This window comes from Triturus cristatus, chromosome 4_1 (assembly GCF_964204655.1).
Source record: "Triturus cristatus chromosome 4_1, aTriCri1.1, whole genome shotgun sequence".
Lineage (NCBI taxonomy): Eukaryota > Metazoa > Chordata > Amphibia > Caudata > Salamandridae > Triturus > Triturus cristatus.
Genome location: NC_140585.1, coordinates 809175557 through 809195491, shown reverse-complemented (window position 1 = coordinate 809195491; position 19935 = coordinate 809175557). Strand labels below are relative to the sequence as shown.

General features: G+C 43.4%; 1 protein-coding gene across 2 annotated transcripts in view; it reads right to left on the bottom strand.

Annotated features, from left to right (window-relative positions):
* Positions 1-19935, bottom strand: part of WIF1 (Wnt inhibitory factor 1) — a 310473-nt gene that overhangs the window by 277350 nt on the left and 13188 nt on the right. For both annotated transcript variants that reach the window (XM_085653433.1, XM_085653432.1), the window contains exon 2: positions 13397-13536. In XM_085653433.1, coding sequence (XP_085509559.1) covers positions 13397-13536 — 140 coding nt within the window. The remainder of the gene's footprint in view (positions 1-13396; positions 13537-19935) is intronic.

The following is a 19935-nucleotide window of genomic DNA, read 5'->3' as shown; positions in this document are numbered from 1 at the left end:
ACTTTCTTGCTCTACATAATGGAGGTCGGAGGGCCCCTCCCTGTGTCAGCTCAAGCCTGTCATGCAAGCGGGGCCCAGAGCTAGACATTTTGCTCGAGCAAAGATTGTGTCTGTTTTGGATGGTCCACCTGTAGATTTAAGTCTCCTTATACAAATACAAATAGATTTTGAACTCCTGAAAAAGAGTAATTGCACTGATTTTCAAAACTCCTCTTTTGGTTACAATATAGTCTTCCTTCCTTTCAATCACCACCTTGACTCCAGGAAGAACGCTAGAAAAAGAAGTGCTGGACCGCTTGAAGATTGTTTAGACTCTCAGGACTGTCTTAATACTGTACAATGTGGATTTAAACCACGGTACAAGTGTGAGACTGCTGTTTAGAGCTCTGAGATCACGCCCTGCAGAGGATGGACACAGGTGAGAGCACTGTTTGTGATGCTGGACCTTTCCACCGCGTTCGATACTGTGGATCATCAGAATCTGCTGCTTAGGCCACAGCAGTGTTGGCCAAAGTCGTTCCTGGAGGGCCAGATCCATGCCAGATTTTCAAGATAACTACATTTATCCAAATGGGGATGTGCCTAAAAATCTGACATGGATCCTGCCCTTCAGGACTGACTTTGGAAAACCCTGGGCTAGAGCTAGGCCCTGAAGTATGTGCAGCCTCTAGCACCAGGAAATCGTTTAACTTTTTTTTCTAACTCAACAAACCCAAAGCAACAAATTTTGGACAAAACCATTCTAACAGAGTTCATATTATGTATTCATTGTCACAAAATCCCCTGAACAAGTGGATGTCAATCGACCAACGAGACAGGAACTTTACCCCCAGTTTCTCCCAGTACCCTCTCTCCATTGTGCCCAAAAATTGGTTTCATCTGATTCATCTAACTGTACTGATTTTACCTGTTATCATGATATGAGCAAGCACTGATGTAAAGAGCTCTGATACATCTGCCTAGCCAGCGCTATACATAAATCGTAATAAATAATAATAATTAAATAGAATTTTAAAAAATGTATCACTGGCTTTATGCATTACTCATTCCAGCACACTGATGGGACTGTGATTCAGGAACAGATTTATGCAAACATTACCCAACTATTCAGCAAGTGTTGCCAAAGTTCTAAAACACTGCTTTAAGACATTCTTCAACAAACACAAGCCTGGTTCCCTCTCTCCTAAAATGAAGCGTTTTAAGTATTCATTATTAGTCTCGGAGCACAAGGCGGCTATGTTCTGACTAATCTGAAGCTCTCTTATGTATTGGTCTTTCAAGGGTAAGGGTGCAGAGTGCTGATGGGTGAAGGGATGCAGGGAGGACCTGGAGGATTCCCAACAGGTGTCCATCAACCAGAGGGTCACACGTGGATCATGTGTTTCATGAGGAGGAGGGTCTTTAGTTCCTTTCTGAAGACCAGGGATCACCCCCACCACCGTCAATTTCTAAACAATACTAAATTAGTTAAGATGTATATGTAAGAAGCTCAGTATCAGCCTCTGGTCGAGCACCATAGGTCATCACCCGCAGGATAGGGGCATGTGTGTTCTAAATGCGAGAGTCATCAATAAACTAGTAAGTAATGGATCAATGCACCACCTGGGTGTTGAGATGTGTGTGTAGCCTTAAACCAAGCGCTCTGAATTCAGGCATTCTAGTTCAATATCTATTTTTACCGTGATAAAAAGAGAACTTGTGCTGAAGGACCACCTGTTATTTATAGCTTTATGAATGTAGGAAAGAGTTACATTACAACAAAAGACTGTTTAAAAAACAAAATCATTTTCATGCATGCGAACATAATTTATTAATAGTGTCCATCTTTTTAGATCATACTCAAAAGTTTGCTACAAAATCTCTTTCTTTTGCCCCTTATCGGAAATGTGAATAGTCTTCTAAATTTGAGTATTAAGTAGTAGTGTCAAACATAAGTGTGAAAGAGAACATTTCTTCTTAATCATAAATAGGGGTGGTGTATCTTCACAAACAGGTTTCACAAAGCACAAAATGTGCATCACCACCCCTGTTTCACAAGACCTAAATTCACTTAAGGTCTATAGAGCCCACCACACAAACTCAATTCTGCTCTTTTTCCTGCCTTTCCTGTTTACATGTCTTGAAATGATTTCTTCAGTTCTTCCACCAGTCCATAGACTTCTTACAGTCAGTTGTTCGAAAAAATATCGATAACAATAATATTGTGACCCCGGAATATGGTGGCAAAAATGTTCTACAAAAATATAGAATTTGCATACTTTGTATATAAAGTAGCAAAAGAAATAGTCAAAAATATTGTAAGGAAAGTTAAGAAAACCAATATATTAATATATAACATTTTTAAAATATTAAAATACAAAATAACAATACATTTGAAATAAACAGCTTTAATTAGTAATGTAAAACGTATAACCGTGCTATTCAGAGAAGAATTATCCCCCCGCATCCCCACCAACTCCCCGCATGCACCCATCCCGAGTGCATCAGGAGCTGGCATTGTTCCTGCTCGACGAGACCAGCTGTTTTTATCACTGCTCCCGCTGGGTGAAAGTAATCTGAGTTTCCCGGCCCCCAAGAGTAGTACAGGGAAACAAATGCCTGCTCCCACCCAACGGGAGCATTTTTAAAGCTTCTAATGAGTGTGAGCAGATAAGTATTCCCTGCCCCTGCTCTCGCAGACAGGACAATGGTGTCCCAGGAGTGGGCTTCCTAGGGCATCACAGTAGGGCGGGCCTTACATAATAGGATCCCGGGGCAATAGGAGGCTCTGGGCGTGGGGCCGAGTGCCATCACCCATTAAGTTTCGACTACCAGGGGATGGAGTCCACAGTGCCTTTTATGTTTTTGCCCCAGGGAATGGGGTCCTCAGGGGCATTAGAGGCTCAGGGAAAAGTGCTGCGTGACCCTCTCTCCCCTTTGATAAAGATTTCATAGACTGGGGATGGGTAGGAAAGTGGGCCCATGCCACGCACCCCCTCTCCCCAAATAATGAATTACATGTTGACGCCCCCCCCTGGCCCTTCCCCACCTTGGGGGTCATTTTAATTTTGACATGGTGGCTGCCATTTTGCTTTTTTTCCCACAATCCCGCAGGAGTACCTCTGGATCAAGGCAAAAAGTATTTTTGTTTTAATTTTTGTCCCCTCACATGGGCTGCTGGGCAGGGTACCCCTATCCTGTCCCTTTAATCAATCTCAGGACAGGGGATTAAATCTCTGAGTTCTGACATGGCTGCTGCAAAATGTTTCTTCATGTTGGAGCCTGCCAATCATAGCGCTCGCTCCCCTGGGAGCCTTACTCCTGTGGGAGTGAGTTGGACCAAGGGAAAAAAATCTCTCTTGGTCAAAAAGAATGCTTTATTTTTCAGAGTTGGGCTCGGGGGACTCTCGCAAGAGTCCCTTGAACCCAACCATCCAGATGTAAAAAGATTTTTTAACCTTATTTTCTCTAAAACTATTGAACAGATTTACACAAAAAGCACGTATTCTGGACCAAGATGTAGCTTCCTGCCAAACTTTAGCAGTAGACCTTTACAAAAAAAGTCTATGGAAAATAAATAGGGATTTAGCATTTTGGGATCCCTCCTTTTTTTTGTCCCCCGTTTGACAGATCACCGCAAAACTTTCCATGAGGAAACTATGGCAAAAGTAGCACTTTTTTAAAGGTTTTGTGAAAGTTCGTCAAACTGCACCAAAATTATTAGCAAATGGATATTGTTAACAGTTATTATGGAAACGTAGACCTAACTATAACTACGCAGTAGTGACTGCCACTGGTTAATATATATAATTAAAAAATATAAAAACGATATTTAAGCAGTTAAAAAAATTATATTAACAATAACTTAGAAATTAAAATTAACAGAGATATATTAACATAACATATATCACACTTAATTAAAAAATAAAATGAATATAAAAACAAAAATAAAATTCAACTAAAATATTGCAAGTGAAAGTGTTGGACTTCAGATGGGTTAGATTTACTATTCTCACTTCGATGTAAGCAAAAGCAGGGCAAGTACTGAACTTTGGAGGGGTTAGATCTACTATTCCCACCCTAACATAAGTAAAAGCAGGGAAAGTGTTGGACAATGGAGGGGTTAGATTTACTATTCCTTCTCTAAATCTAAGCAACAGTAGAGAAAGTGTTGGACTTTTGAGGGATTATATTTACTATTCCCACTCCAACGTAAGCAAAATCATGGAAACTGTTGGACTTTGGAATGGTTAGATTTGCTATTTCCACTCAATCTAAGCCCAGTATGGAAAGAATTGGAATCTAGAGGCGTTTGGAGCAGTTGGATTTACTGCTCCCATTACAAACCAACAACAGTAGAGAAAGTGTTGGACTTTGAAGGGGTTACATTTACAATTCCCACTCCAACATAAGCAAAATCAGAAAAAGTGTTGGTGTTTGGAGAGGTTAGATTTACTATTCCCACTCCAATCTCAGAATGTGAAGGGAAAGTGTTGGACTTTTCGGGGGTTAGATTTACTATTCCCTCTCCACCGTTAGCAAAATCAGTGCAACTGCTAGACTTTGGAAGGGTTAGATTTACTATTTCCACTCCACCATAAGCATAATCAGGGAAACAACTGGACTTTGGAGGGGGTTAGATTTACTATTTGTACTATAATCTAAGTAACAGTAGGGAATGTCTTGGACTTTGGGGAAGTTAGATTTACTGTTCCCTCTCCAAGGTAAGCAAAAGCAGGGAAAGTGCTGGGGAAGATAGAACCCCATAAATAGTGATGTAGGGCCTTTATTCAAGAACACCCCATCCACAGGTCCGATACCATGCAGATACAGCAGAAACTGACCACCACAGAACAATGGTCACATCATCACTAACCTGGAATTCTCCAACACCCTATTCACCAACATTCCATTTGATAAATCTTAGGATACCACAGAGAGGTTAGATTTACGGTTCGCTCTCCAACGAAAGCAAAGGCAGCGAAAGTGTTGGACTTTGAAGGGGCTAGATAAATCATTCCAAATCCTAATCATTTTTTAAAAAAACCATTTGAATTCCTAACAACATAAAAATATTAAAACATATTTAAAATGAAAAGGTATACATTTTAAATAAATTAAATTAGAATAATAGATAAATATTTAACATTAAAAAATAATTTTACAAATATATAAAAAAAAAATTTAAATAAATACGCTTCCCTCCCTACAACTCAAAAAGCCAGCAACAAAATAAAATCATAGGCATTATAAATAAAACACTAATAACGTTAAAATAATAATTAAAGGACCCAAATGAAATTAAAACAAATAATAAATAATAAGAATATTTTTTGAAAGTATTATTTGAAACACTTATTAATGAAATAATAATTGAAGTACAACATATAATTGACATACACAATAATCTATTACATAATTTACATAATTACTTATCATGTAATCATATCATTAACCTAAAAAGCTAACTTCAAATAAAAAAACCATATTAATGGGCCCATTATGATGCCACCGTAACGGTAAACGGGACTGACTGTCAGAGGTGTGGCGGTCCCGCTGTGCCCATTAGGATGCGACCGTATCCCGCATATCTAACATTGTGGCGGGCGGTGCTGTAAGCAGCACCCGCCACAATGTTAAATATGCATGTTGTGCATTGGCATGCACAACATGACAGGCACCGCGTGGTGCCTGCCACCTTGTGAATGCCAATGAAGTGCAGCCCCCACCCCCCAGGGGCATGCAACGGGCCCCCAAAGTGAACTCCGAATGCCTTTCCATGGCGGAGTCTCCGCCATGGAAATGCATGCACACTGCACACATCATAATATGGATGGCCACCATATTATGGGCTTTTTCCGCCCGGCAGGCAATCGTGACGATTGCCTGCCGGCGGAAAAGCAGCAGACGGTCTTTCCGTCCGCCGTGATACCCCCCGCCATGCTAATGTGGCGGGGGTAAATGGCCGTCCAGCGGGGAGTTTTGGCGGGCGGAACGCCACCACTGGTCGGGCGGTGGCAATCCGCCCGCCATGATAATAGGCCCCTTAGAGTCTTCCATAATTTCCCACCATAATCCCCTACAAACCCAAGTACCAATATTACTAAATTATAAATTAGTAATTTAACTTCAGACATTTTAAATTACACATTACAAAAATCACAAAAGATACTTAAAGAATTAAAATAGAAAATAACCAATTAAATAATTTACATAGGTATTTACCAATTAAATATTTAATTAACATAGAAAACAATTTAAAATAGAAAACAACAATTTACAATGAAAATAACTTCCTACCCTATTCCTCTATAAACCCAACAACCCGCGGTTAAATTGTAAACTACTAATTAAATGTAAACCAAAATATAGGTGCACAATAAAACTTACAAACCATATTAAAACAATGTAAGACAATTATTATAATAATACTTATACCTACAAGTGGTATACAACTAATATATATTCAATTAATTTAAACTATATTTAATACAATTATATTAAAGAAAATAATATGATATACAATATTTAAAAAAATAATATGATATATCTAAACAAATGATATTCTTACTTTCTGTATTCTGTACCACAATATTTTTGAATCGACAATATTTTTAACATAGTGTTGTTACACCACAACATTTTTAAAACAATATTTTGGTCATTCACCCGGTAGTTAATGCATTTGTGTCATCTAAATTGGACTACAGCAACACAATCAGTTTCGGCCTCCTCAAGATCCTTATACGGACACCAGCTCATCTAGAAACTGGCAGTACATTTGCCACTGAGACAGAAGACGAAGGGGTCTTTTGATCCAGCAATTACATCTTTGTACTGGCTCCCGACTCAAGTGTATAATTCTGTGCTCAATTCACCTAGCAGACTTGTCCTCTAGATCTTTCAAAGTAATGTAGGTTTGGAGTATGCCAATTTGCTCTAACAACTCTCTTCATCCGACTTTATTGGAGCATTGTAGTTTTAAAGTAAATGTTGCTGGGGAGTAGAGTTTCTTCAAATTTGGCGCTTCTACTTTGGAGCAGGATGCCCGTTAAACTTCTCAAAAAATCCAATTCCATGAATCTCAGTATAGACCTTAAAACCTCGGCTCTACCAATGGTTAATTTGAGCCGTGGGGGCCATCAGCACATATTTTCCAATGCCAGATATTTGCGTAGTGCAAGAGAAAGAACAGCACATAGATAGATGCAAAGATAGAAGTAGAGAAAGACAGCAATACCATCATGGGAGGAAGCAGAATCCTGCAAGTGTAAGAAAAAGGTGCAGGTAGTGTCTGGTAGTGAATTTCAGACTACGTGGTGATTTACTAACATTTTGCACTGGCTTTGCTTCATAAAATTGATGCAAACCAGCACAAAATATTTGTTTTCATTATTTACTTTCCAGTGCAAAGCTTGTTTTGCACTGGGAATTACCTAAAAGTAATGGAAAGCACCGCGAAGGGGGGTGTTATATACAGTGGTGGCCAGCATGGCTCACGGGTGGTGAGGTGGGCGCGCGCGGGGGTGGGTGGCGTGGGAGGGTGAGGGTCGCAATAAAAAAAAATCATAAAAATGTAAACCATACCTTGCTGCTGGGTCCCGCATCTCTGCTCCTGCTCTCCTGCGATTGACTCTAGGAACAGGATGCACAGCCACGCTCCCCTGACCAATCACAACGCTGCAATGCAGCATTGTGATTGCTCTGAGTGCCGTGACACGGCACTCAGCCCGGGGCTGTAGAGGTGGACATGTTCTCAACACAGGCTGTAATACAGCCTGCATGGAGAACAGTGGAAGTGTTCATGACTGTTTTGGGCGGCCCGAGAGGGCCGACCAAACAGTCATTGCGCACTAAGGAGGGTTGTATCACTCCTTCCCTGCACTTCATCCCCGCCCCCTCACACAAGCTGCCGCAGCAGGACAAATTAAAATAATAATAACATTAGTTATTAGCATTTTATTTTTTCCTTTCTTTTGCTGCTGCAAAGCAGTGAGGCAACGCTCCTCCGCCTTAGCAGAGGATCCGCCACTAGTTACATGGATGTTGCTATGCAACTACCCACACTTTTTGATGCAAAACCTTATCTACGAAATACGTGAGACAGGGTTTTGCATCAAAAAATAACACCTTTTGAAACGAGGCATTAAAAGGAGAAATGTTGTCATTTCTCCTTTCTTTTCCGGCTTTGGATGTATGCTGCACTGTACAGCACACATACAAAGTAGGACAAGTTTTAAATGTCTAGGTATGTACTGAAAGAGAGTCCTTCCAGTACAAAACCTATGCAAGACTCTTGCACACACCGTCGCACTATGGTGCACAGGTCTGAGCATGGCGCACGGGAGCACAATTCTGCGCAGGCACTGGGGAGAGGGAAGAAGAGAACCATATCGCTGTAGATATGACGCTGTCCTGCACCCTCTCTGTCACTTAACACAGCATCGCATTTTTGGGTATTTGGCTGCTTTGCATGACACTTTAGTAAATCTGCCCCTACCAGCCTTACTATAGGGCAGAAGATTTATTGCACTGGCCGCCGGCATCTGAACAGAGCTTTGGGTACCGCTATTCTTTTTTTCAGAAATCAAGCACTGGACCCGTATTAACATTGGATTCTACGTTGTCCTGCTGTACAGTTTCTGCGGTGGAAAGAAGCAGACATCATGTGACTATTTTTCCAATCTGTAGTGTCATGAAAACTTAAAACAGATTTTAAGCTCTGCAACCCAATTGCGGGGAGGCGCTGCTAGGACAGGAAGAGACCATATGGAGAAATTAAAATGGAATAGAGGGAAAGGTGAAATAAGGGGATGAAAAGAAATCAGGGGAGGAGGAAGATAGCCAGATTGCGAAGGATCAAGTGAGAGGAAAGAGGGGAAGAAGAGAGTGAAATAGGATAAAAATGACCTGGTAAGCAGCAGATAGGGGTGCGGATAACGTTAGAGAAACGGGGAAAGACCTGGAGAGAGTGAGATTATAAGGTGACAAAAGGGCTGGGAGAGAGAAAAGTAGTTGTAGGAGAGTAGGGTCTGCTATCCTATGGTCACCCCAACATTTTTGCTTTTTGCTTCACTGGTTTTTGACATATTGAGGCTGTGAGCCTGCTAATCAGACCCCCAGCCTGCTGTTCTCTCTAACTAAATTGACACTATGCACCCTAGGTGCATAACCAATTGGAAGTGGATCACCCTGTGAGCCCCTGTACCAGTGTACACTAGGTACCCAGGGCATTGGTGTATCTAAGGCCTGCCAGGGGCTGAAGCATGTATTATGCCACCCCAGGCTTGGCCTAACAAATTTGACACAACTGGCTGATCACTCAGCTGGGGTAAGTTGGTGTAACCACCTCTTACTTAGGTGTAGTATACCTATACCTAACCTTAAATGGGACACATGTTAACCTATAAGTCACTCCTATGGCAGGCCTTGACAATCCTGAAGGCAGAGTGCTTGGTTCCATGGGAGATGGTGCTCTGGCATGAGCTGAGCCTGTCTGCAGTGGTCGGAACAACTTCCTTCTACTGTTTCCAGATATCGTCATACCATATACTCTTAAGTGCATTATGAACCTCGCGGTTAAATGCTATCTTTGGTTTGGCCTTATCAAAACATGTCGAGTAAGGTGTCATACGAATTGGAATACTAACCCCTCACCAATTCTGGCGACGGGGTTAGTATTCCACCCTTCTAGAGGGACACGACATGTACAGTACCTGAAACCCGGGTAAAATCAGACATAGCCTCAGCTCCACAAAATGGATGCTGCCACCACAGACACAAGTCTGCCCTCCTGCTGCTGGGAGTCCTTCCAGCTTGGGAGACGTGGACAAAGGGTTTCCTGCCAGGGGAGGTGCGAGCACCACCCCAGACAGGATTTTGTGTATTGGTCAGGTAGGGCTTGAAAGAAACCAGACATGCCTGAGGCTCACAAGGAGCCTCGGTGCATATGCCAGTTCAAACCGGTCCTGGGGCACACCAGCCCTGGACCTGGGTGAGCTGGACAAAGGATTGGGGGTGTAACCACCCCCCTTCGGGTCCCACCCTTAGGGAGGGACCTAGCAGGTAGTCCGGCCCCTAGAATCCGCTTAAAGGTAGGAGCTGTGTCCTAAGACTTCAGACATCCTGGAATCAACTTAACAACAAGAAGAAGACGGGAACTTCGATGCTCTGCTGCACAGAGGACTGAAGGAAATCTCCCCTATGGTCAGGGAGTGACCATCTTGCTAACGCAAGCACCAACCAGCTATTGAACGTCTGCTTTGCCGCCGCCTCCTGCCGGAGCCCGAGCCCAGAGCCCGACAAGACCTGGACCTCCAGACCTCTCACCGCCCGATCCACAGTCCCTGAGAAGAAGGAACCCGTGGAGGCACCGAGACACGTGGAGCCAGCCATCTTGAAAGACCGACGACAAGCTGCAAGCGCAGCGACAGAGGCTCCCTCCAAGTTGTGCTTTGGGTCCTGAGAAGCCCAACCATCGAGCAGCATCTGCACCAAAGGTGAGCCCTCCAGCATCTCCACGATCTGCGTGGGGCCCCTCTGCACTTTGCATCTCGACGCGCCTGCCCGGTCCCTGGCCCGTTGGCCAGTGGCCATTTTGGCGACTAACTTTGAAATCAACAATGCTGGTCTGGTTGCTCCAGACTGGCCCTAGCTGCTCTCCAAAAGAGCAGCCCCTCTGACCTTGCTGGTCAGAACAATCAGCTTTCTTTAACTTCCACGACTCCTGCCTTTGCCAAGGCTTGTTTGCTTCTTTCGAGTCGCCGACACCGCCGACAGCGAGAGCCTGCGTGGGACAGCTCGTGACTTGACTCCTGGATGTCGTCGACCTTCAGGGACCACGTGGCTGCGGAGACAAGCTACCCCTCTTTGCCTGTTTGCACCCGACATCGCCTGGTACCTACCTGGTGCCACGCCGGTCACTGGCTAGTGACTGTGAACACTGTCCCCTCTGCTTTCGGGTCTTCTACAACTCCGATCCACCCTTGGATCCAACGCATCTCTTCTGGACCGACCGCCTGCAGCATCTTTGTCATCAGGCTCCATTGTATCGATAGAAGAAACCCGACGCACTTCGAGACCTATGCACCCGCTTCCTGTGGGTGAGGTAAAGCTGGCACTCTGGTGCCCAAGTGTAGAGAATCTTCTCTAGTGTCTGTGTTTCGAATCTTAAGATCGTAGTCCATTCAGAAGACCCTTTCTGCAGTAACTTTGTAACTTTTATGCACCCATTGAAAACCTATGGGAGCCCGCGTGTAACTATCCTCACTGCACACGCGACCCGTGGACCTCCTGGTCACTAACTAAAGTCTAGGCCCAGCGATTCTAGAGGCCCTAGGCCTTTTGCCTTTCCTATTCGTGGTACTTATACCACTATTTTAGTATATGGTTTGAGTGGCCACCAGGGCCCATCCATATAAAGTGCAACTTCTGTATATTATAACGTTGTCTTGTTTAACGATTTGTGCTCCTGTGCTCATAAAGAGTCTAGGGGATACTTTGAGAAATAAATACATATATATTTTCAATATATATCTGTGTGGTGTCCTTTCATTGATATAAAGGGGGGTTACATTTGGTAAAACAGCCTGCTTAACACGCTTTAACGAGTTTAGCCTCAAAGACTGCTTAGCCTACGCTACCACTAGGGCAGCTAGTCCGAAAAGGTTGACTTACAACCACACCATAAGGGTTGCTTGGCATGGTACAAGGTGGTCACTTTAACTAGTGAACATCATATACCAGGCCAACTTCTCACAGTAGTCCTGAGGATATTAATAGCAAACACAGACAAGTGGAAGAGCACTCACGAATAGGGTAATGTTTAGAGGACTGAGTGAAAAAGAAGTGGAGAGCAGGAAATAGAAAGAAAAGAGTATGGCAAGGTGGGAGGGGTGGATTTCGGGGACATGAGTGGAAGAAAGAGAGAGAGAGAGAGAGAGAGAGGAATATGATACAAGAGAGAGAGAGAGAGCAACAGGAAACAGAACACAGCAGGAGGAGAAGTCAAAGTCAAAGTCAAAGTCAAAGTCAAAAGATTTGTATAGCGCGCTACATACCCAGAGGGTCTCAAGGCGCTTGTAGAAGGGTGGGGAGTTACTTGTCGAATATCCACGTTTTGAGTTGCTTTCTGAATGCTAGGTGGTTCTGAGTAAGACGAAGGTGAGTGGGAAGTGAGTTCCAAGTTTTAGCTGCTAGGTAGGAGAAGGATCTACCTCCCATGGTGGTTTTGTTGATGCGAGGTACATTAGCAAGGGCTTGGTTGGAGGATCGTAGCTGGCGGGAGGGGGTGTAGAAGGATAGTCGTGTGTTGAGGCATTCGGGTCTGATTTCGTAGAGTGCTTTGTGTGCGTGGGTTAGGAGCCGGAAAGTGATCCTCTTATTGACGGGGAGCCAGTGGAGGTTTTTCAGGTGATCAGAGATGTGTTCTTTACGCTGGATGTCTAGTATGAGCCTGACTGAGGCGTTCTGGATGCGTTGTAGTTTTTTCTGGAGTTTTGCGGTGGTGCCGGCGTAGAGGGTGTTTCCGTAGTCCAGTCGGCTCGTGACCAGAGCGTGGATGACTGTTTTTCTAGTTTCGGTAGGAATCCAGCTAAATGTTTTTTTGAGCATGCGAAGAATGTAGAAGCAAGATGAAGAAACGGCGTTGACTTGTCTGTTCATCGAGAGTGAGGAGTCCAGGATGACGCCCAGATTCCGTGCGTGGTCCGTCGGGATGGGTGCTATTCCAAGGGCCTCTGGCCACCAAGAGTCGTCCCAGGCGGAGGGGGAGGTACCTAAAATGAGGACTTCTGTTTTGTCTGAGTTCAGTTTCAGACAGCTGTGCTTCATCCATTCCATCCGTAAAGAGAAGTAAAAAGAGCAGTTTTGAAAACTATGGATATAGTGAAAGTGACTTAAACAGAGAAACAGAGTGGCAGCTGATGGGCAAAAGACAGACAGACATGAATGAAACACACGTATCAATGGCAAGGGTAACATTACATTGATCATTTTGCCTCGTAAAGGGAGCCACACTTCACTTCAGCGCATTTCGCTCACTCACCTGTTAGCATTAATGTATACATCCTGAGCCCGGCGATGCAGAGCCTGTGTATCAGGCCAGTGCTTTTCCTCAAATAGAGGTGTAGATTAAAATGCAAAAACATGTTTTTCTATGGTTATATAAACTATTTTCTAAGTAAATTAACGTACCTGCACTTATGTTATGTGCTACTATCACCACTGTGGTCAAGGCTACTTTCATAAAGCTTATTATACTAGAAAACAACTCCAAAAAACTCGAAGTCAATGTCAACAAACTTGGTGATATAATGAACGACCTTGATGAGCATATTGCAATTAGCTCTTGATCCGCACAATGAAAATATATGCATATATAGTTTTTGTTTACAGCCTGAATTGGAAGGCTGCCTACCTGTCCAGAAGCTTTCCAGGTAAAGTTCATCGCCTGGATGCCCACTGGAATAGCTGGCATCCGCTGCTGGGCCTTTCGGAAATCATGGGTAAAAGGAGCCATTTTCCCTTCAGACACAATCAGAATATCTTCTTCAAACCCTTTCAAAAACATAAAACATTCTAAATTAATTCCACTGGCAAATGTCGAACATATAGATAACTACTAGTCAAAGGAAAGATGCTTCTGACAGTGTCCAGCACAAAAGGAAAGATACTCAGACTCTCACTTAGGTTTTTTGCCAACACTCAAAGAGTGCACAGATTGTGACCTTTAGAAAAAAGTGGATGACGTATATTTTTACATCTGGAGTAAGTTTGGAGAGATAAACAGTAATACATCGTTGATACACGCACAGTTATAATCTTAAAATTCAAGCCCTCATGTAGCCCTTAAAAGTACTATTTGTTTTGCTTGAAGCGCTTCCAATTTGTAACATATAAGATGCTGTCTCAAATGTGCATTAAATAATTGGTCCAAGATTACACAATGAGCCTGATTCGCAAAGGCATTCAAGCCCAAAAACCTATGTTTACCATGTGCACAACAACTGAGTTTTATGAATAAGGAAAAAACATGAATCACAGGTGGCAGGTTATCCCATTCACAAGACATAAGGCTTGATAACTCATCAATTTTGGTGGCCTTGAAAGAGAATAGAGAGGGGAAAAAATGAACAGTATGTCATTTGTACACATGCTAACGTACTTGGAAGAAAATCTGTTGGATTATTGCACCCTTTTTCTGCACCTCAACAGTCCTGGTCAAAGATTTCTGTGGATATTATAACTGGTTTGCCACCTTCAGATTGTATTGCTAGTAGTCATCAATTGCTTCATTAATGCTGCTCATTTCATTCCCTTAAAAAAGATTCCAAGTGCTCCTAAATTGGTCTCTGTGTTCCTCAAGAAAATTGTCAGATTGCAGGGAATACCGCAGGTCATTATTACAGTTGTGGGTGGGGCGGGTATTAGTTAGGTTTTGGAAGGCCTTACTAAAACAACTTGGTTAATACATTTTTTATCCACTGGCTATCATCCCGAGATGGATGGACAAACAAAAAGACGAAATCAGGCACTTAAACAATATTTGAGATGTTTTTGATGAATCACTCTAAACTATGGGTGAAGGGGTTTTTAATGCTGGAATTTCATACAACAACACCTTTCACACATCCCTGAGGTACTCTCCTTTCTTTTGTTCCTCTGAGCACCATCCTCACATTTAGTCGCCTACATTTTCACCTCAGTTCCTCCTGTACACTACATGTTGAAATAAATACACAAGATTCAAGATTCAGCATGCTTTAGTACATTTAAAATTTGGGAAGAATAAATTAGCAAATAGGAGGCGTTGTGCTGTGCCAATGTTTAAGATGGAAAAAAAATTGTTTGATTTTTGGCTATTTGTCCATTGCGGAGTCACATCCCAAGTAAGTTTGCTCCAAGGTGTGTGAGTCCCTGTCCCATTGTAAGACTAATAGGAAAATGCAAACTAGAGATGAAATTGTCTTGTCACTGAAAGATCCACCCTGTATTTCATGTTTCAAAAGTCTAAAAGGCTGTCTTCTCTACTTCAGTCACTCCTCGACCTACGTTAGCTGATGGTACACTTAAAAACAAAATGGAGGCGATCTTAGACTCATGCTTTATTAGAGGGAAACTACAGTATCTGGTAGTGTGGAAGGGTAAAGATGTATATGACAGTTCCTCAGAGATAGCAGTTTTTGTCTATGTCCCAAGATTAGAGAGAGCATTCCACATGACCCAATCCCGAAAGGAGGATGTGGGAGGGGGTTAGTGTTAGGTCTCTGGGAAACATACCCCAGAAGACAGTTAGGAAACGTGATAAATGGAGGAGGTGGTGGATGGGGCAATAGAAACTCCAATCATGGAGGACAGGGACTTACTATGAAGGGTCCAAGAGATGCTGCCCCAGCTACTTCAGGGCTGTTATTTGACTCCCAGGTCAGATAAGCCACAGCCCTATAAAGGTTCATATGACCCATAGATTATGGTCTAGCAATATTGTTTGTTTTGAATCCTTTGCTTTTTGTACCACTTCGCTCCTGTATTTTGATCCCTCACCTTTGTTGTTTGTACTCTTATCGGTTCCCATCAGTTTCCCAGGGTTTCTTTTTGCAGTATTTCCTGTGCCCCTCTTGTTGAACCAGTGTATTGAGCTTTTGCTCCACACCCCCTTCTGTGTATTTAGCACAACCTTGTTTCCTGGTGCTGTGGATATATTCTGCTTTTCGGTTCTTGGGTAACGTTCCAGATTTGCTTGAGGGAAAGTTAAAGGTGCCGATTACGATCCGGCAAAAACCGGGTACGAACCGTCGGACGGAGGCTTTTTTCCGTCCGACTCGTACCCGGTCGTAAAACTTTACAAACATGCAAGTACGATTCGCACGGAAACACCATTTCCGTACGAGTCGTACAAAACACCGACCGACGAAAAGATACATACAAATGGGATCCGGGGAATGCGCCGACGTGACGTCGGGACGCTCTCAGGCCGCGTTTCACGACCCAGGAATCACGATTCGAACCGACAGCAGTCAGGACGGCAATATTTTTACGGCACCCAAAAAGTGCCGGAAAAGCGAAGTACGGCGCGAAACGACCAGAGTAGGTGGCCCGGTAAGCGCCGTACCCCCCCCAGCCCCCGCATGTACGCGCCGTACCGCCCCCCAGCCCCCGCATGTATGCGCCGTACCCCCCGTGTATGTACACCCGAGTACGTGTCGAACCCCCCCGTGTATGTACACCCGAGTACGTGTCGAACCCCCCGTGTATGTACACCCGAGTACGTGTCGAACCCCCCCGTGTATGTACACCCGAGTACGTTCCAGTCGTACCCCCACCCGTGTATGTACAGTGCGTACACCCAGCGCTTACGCTTACGCGCTGGGGGTACGCACCGTACATACACAGGTGGGGGTACGACTCGAACGTACACAGGTGTACATACACGGGGGGTACGGCGCGTACATGCGGGGGCTGGGGGGCGGTACGGCGCGTACATGCGGGGGCTGGGGGGTGGTACGGCGCGTACATGCGGGGGCTGGGGGGGTCGACTCGAACGTACGGGGGCTGGGGGGGTCGACTCGAACGTACGGGGGCCGGGGGGGGGGTTCGGCGCGTACAGGGCACCAGTTTGGACGTCTCCATTGTTTGCTATAGGAGTTCGGTGCGGACGGTCTTTTAACCATACGGTTGTACATGCGGACGCCCGGGACGGATCGTGATTCCCCGGTCGGACTTCGCTTTTCACGTTTGTACGGTAAATCGTCCGAGGACGTGTCGGACACATTTTCCGACCCGAGGACGTGTGGGGAATAATTCCCAAGGCGGTTCGTATGGACTTTTTACCATGCGAATCGTGATTGCCAGTTTGTACGGCCCTTGTACGATTTGTACGGTAAAAAGACCAGATACGAGTCGTACGGGAATTTTTTTTACCGGATCGTAATTGGCACCATAGTGTCACTCCTTTATTCACCAGGTAAGCATTCCATGTGTTCTCTGCTAAAATCAACTATTTGTGAAAAACATCTTTATGACCGCATACTTACTGGTTTTTGTCTTTATATCTTGACAGATAAAATGTGTTCTGTAGCTCACTACTATAATGCTGAGCCACCCCTTAACTCAGAAAGTCCAGTCCAGGGCTCCCAACACACAGCCTGCTAGAAGTAGTGTGTGTCTCTTTCTCTCTCTCCCTTTCCAGTAGGCTGTCACCACTGTTCTGAGTTACATACAGGAAGTGGGTATATGGGTAGAAGGTGGGATTAACTTTACTGTGCGACAGTAAGGGATACAATGGTCGTGGCAGTAAAATAGGGTTAGAAACTCCGAGAACAATGGCTTCTGTTTTAATACAAAATGGGTGCCAAAGGTTTATTTAGGAACCACTGACTGACAAAATAGTTGCTGGCTGGAGCCTTGATATTGCAGATGTCTTGATATCTACTTTAATTGTGAAAGGCGTATCTGATTTTTGAGGTAATCTCACAAAACTTTATTTTTTTCTGCAGTTTCAAATAAATTAACGTGTGGTGGGTTTTCTTCATATTTATGTTTTTATCCAATCTGGGGGGAAATGTATTTGAACTGAAGGCCAGAAAGAACAAGTGTGGACATTAGAGGTAGTGGTGTCGGGCAGTGGAGCTTGCAGTGGGTGGGCTAGATGAGAGTAACTGCCACATCACCCTCACTATCACCATCATTATAAAACCCCTGCACTTTTGTCTGGCTAAGAACATTTTTCTTAGAACATATTTCCTTTCATAGTACAGTCTCCAAGATATGGTGAATAAATACACTGAACTGTAATGAAACATCATCTCAAAATCAAGTTTAAACCAGAGGTAATTCTTATAGATGAAGGTGTATTTCTGATCTCTACACACACACACACACACCATCGAGAACAGCACAAACTCTGGGACATAAATAATAGGTCATCTAAACTTACCCTTCAAAATCACCTCATCAGGATGAGATGTATCCAAAACCACTCATATCCAGAGTAACTACATCCAAACATGAAGAAGCTTTACAAAGTAATGCTGCTCAAGGGTATCATCAGGGTCACCTGATTACTTCATGTTTCTATTTATACACAATGGTTAATAGAGTGCAGGGGGCTTGTTTATTTAGCCTGCTAATTTGTTCAACTCATATTTATGTATTTATATGATTACAATATAGACATCTTTATTTACAAATACATTCTATTTGATGTTTTGTAATAGATAATTAGACTTCTTTCCATTATTTATATGTACAATTACAGTGATGATGTATAAACAGTGGAGTAGTACAATGTTTAGGTTCTTTGGGTTGAAGAAAAAAGACTTCATAAATATTATAATACTTCAAAAGAGAGACATTCATCTTCATGCTATTCACCACAATGTTCAACAATCAGAGTCAATAATATATTATAAAGCATCATCCACTCGGGGACCCCATCGGAACCTTGACATTACTGTGTCTTCATCAAAGGACGGACTCCTACCGAACAGAGAAGCCATAACAGCCATTCTCAATGCCTCCATCAACTAAGCCAAAATCCTGGACACCTGGAAACATGCCACCATCACACCCCTGCTCACAAAACCATCCACTGACATAGCCACACTTTCGAACTACAGACATCCTACCTCCCTCCTACCATACCTGGAAATGGTCTTAGAAAACTAATCATGCCTCACTGACCACCTCAGTAATCACCAGTTCCTCCATGCCACACAGTCCAGATTTAGGCCCAACCACAGTACAGAAACAGCCCTCATCACTGTGACAGATTACATCTGCCTGATCCTTGACAGGGGAGACATGATAACCCTCATTCTCCTGGAACTCTCTGAGGCATTTGCCATGTTCTCACACTCCACCCTCTTCAGGCTCCTGCATGACCCGCTCTCCACAGGATCTGCTCCTTCTTAACGAATAGAGCACAAGCTGTGAGCCTGGCACCTTACTCCTTGAAAACCCCCAACTCACCTACGGAGTACCTCAAGGTTCATCGCTCAACCCCACCCGCTTCAATGCATACATGATCCCTCTTGCCAATGTCATCCACACACATGACATCAACATACTCTCCAATGACAACAAAACACAATTTATACTCTCCCTCTTGACAAAACCCCCAACATAAGAAACACATTCACCGCTTGTATGACCAAAGTCACTAACTAGATGAAAGCCAACTGTTTCAAGCTCAACCCCGACAAGAGAGAAATAGTGATCTTTGGTAAGAACACCTCAACAAGGGAATTCAACAGGAGGCTGGCTGAACTCAGAGCCACACCCACACCCCGCACCCATGCAAGGAACCTCAGAATAATCATGGCCAGCAAACTGGACAAGACCGCACAAGTCAACGCTGTCACTGCATTCTGCTTCCACACCCTGAAGATGCTGAGAAAGATCTTCAAATGGCTCCCAAGCAACACTAGAAGACCTATCACTCACGCCCTAGTCACTAGCAAGTTGGATTACGGAAATAACCTCTATGCTGGGATCACTAAGTAACTCACTAGCAGCCTATAAACCATCCAGAACTCAGCAGCCAAGCTCATCCTCAACCTCCAACTCGGACCTCACATCACACCACACCTCAGAGGGTAAAGAGTCAGAATATCGAGTAGAAAATGTCGACTTGCACTTATATCAATTGCAAAATATCAAGATACATAAATATCCTCTGCAAGAATATCGTGGTGAAGAATATCGGTTTTCAGGTAAAAAATATCGATTTCTAAAATATCTAAGTTATTTATATCGTTTGCAAAAATATCATTGTAAAAAATATCGTTTTTTTAGTAAGTGTTATGTATTTTAGTATGTATTTTCAATGTATGTGCTCTACTTTTTTGTTGAAGTATTGCATTTGTTTTTTTAATATATGTGTTACATTTTTAGAAGTTATTAAATTTATCTCAATTAAATTTTGCGTTTTAGTTCCATAGTGGGTTGTGGGTTTTA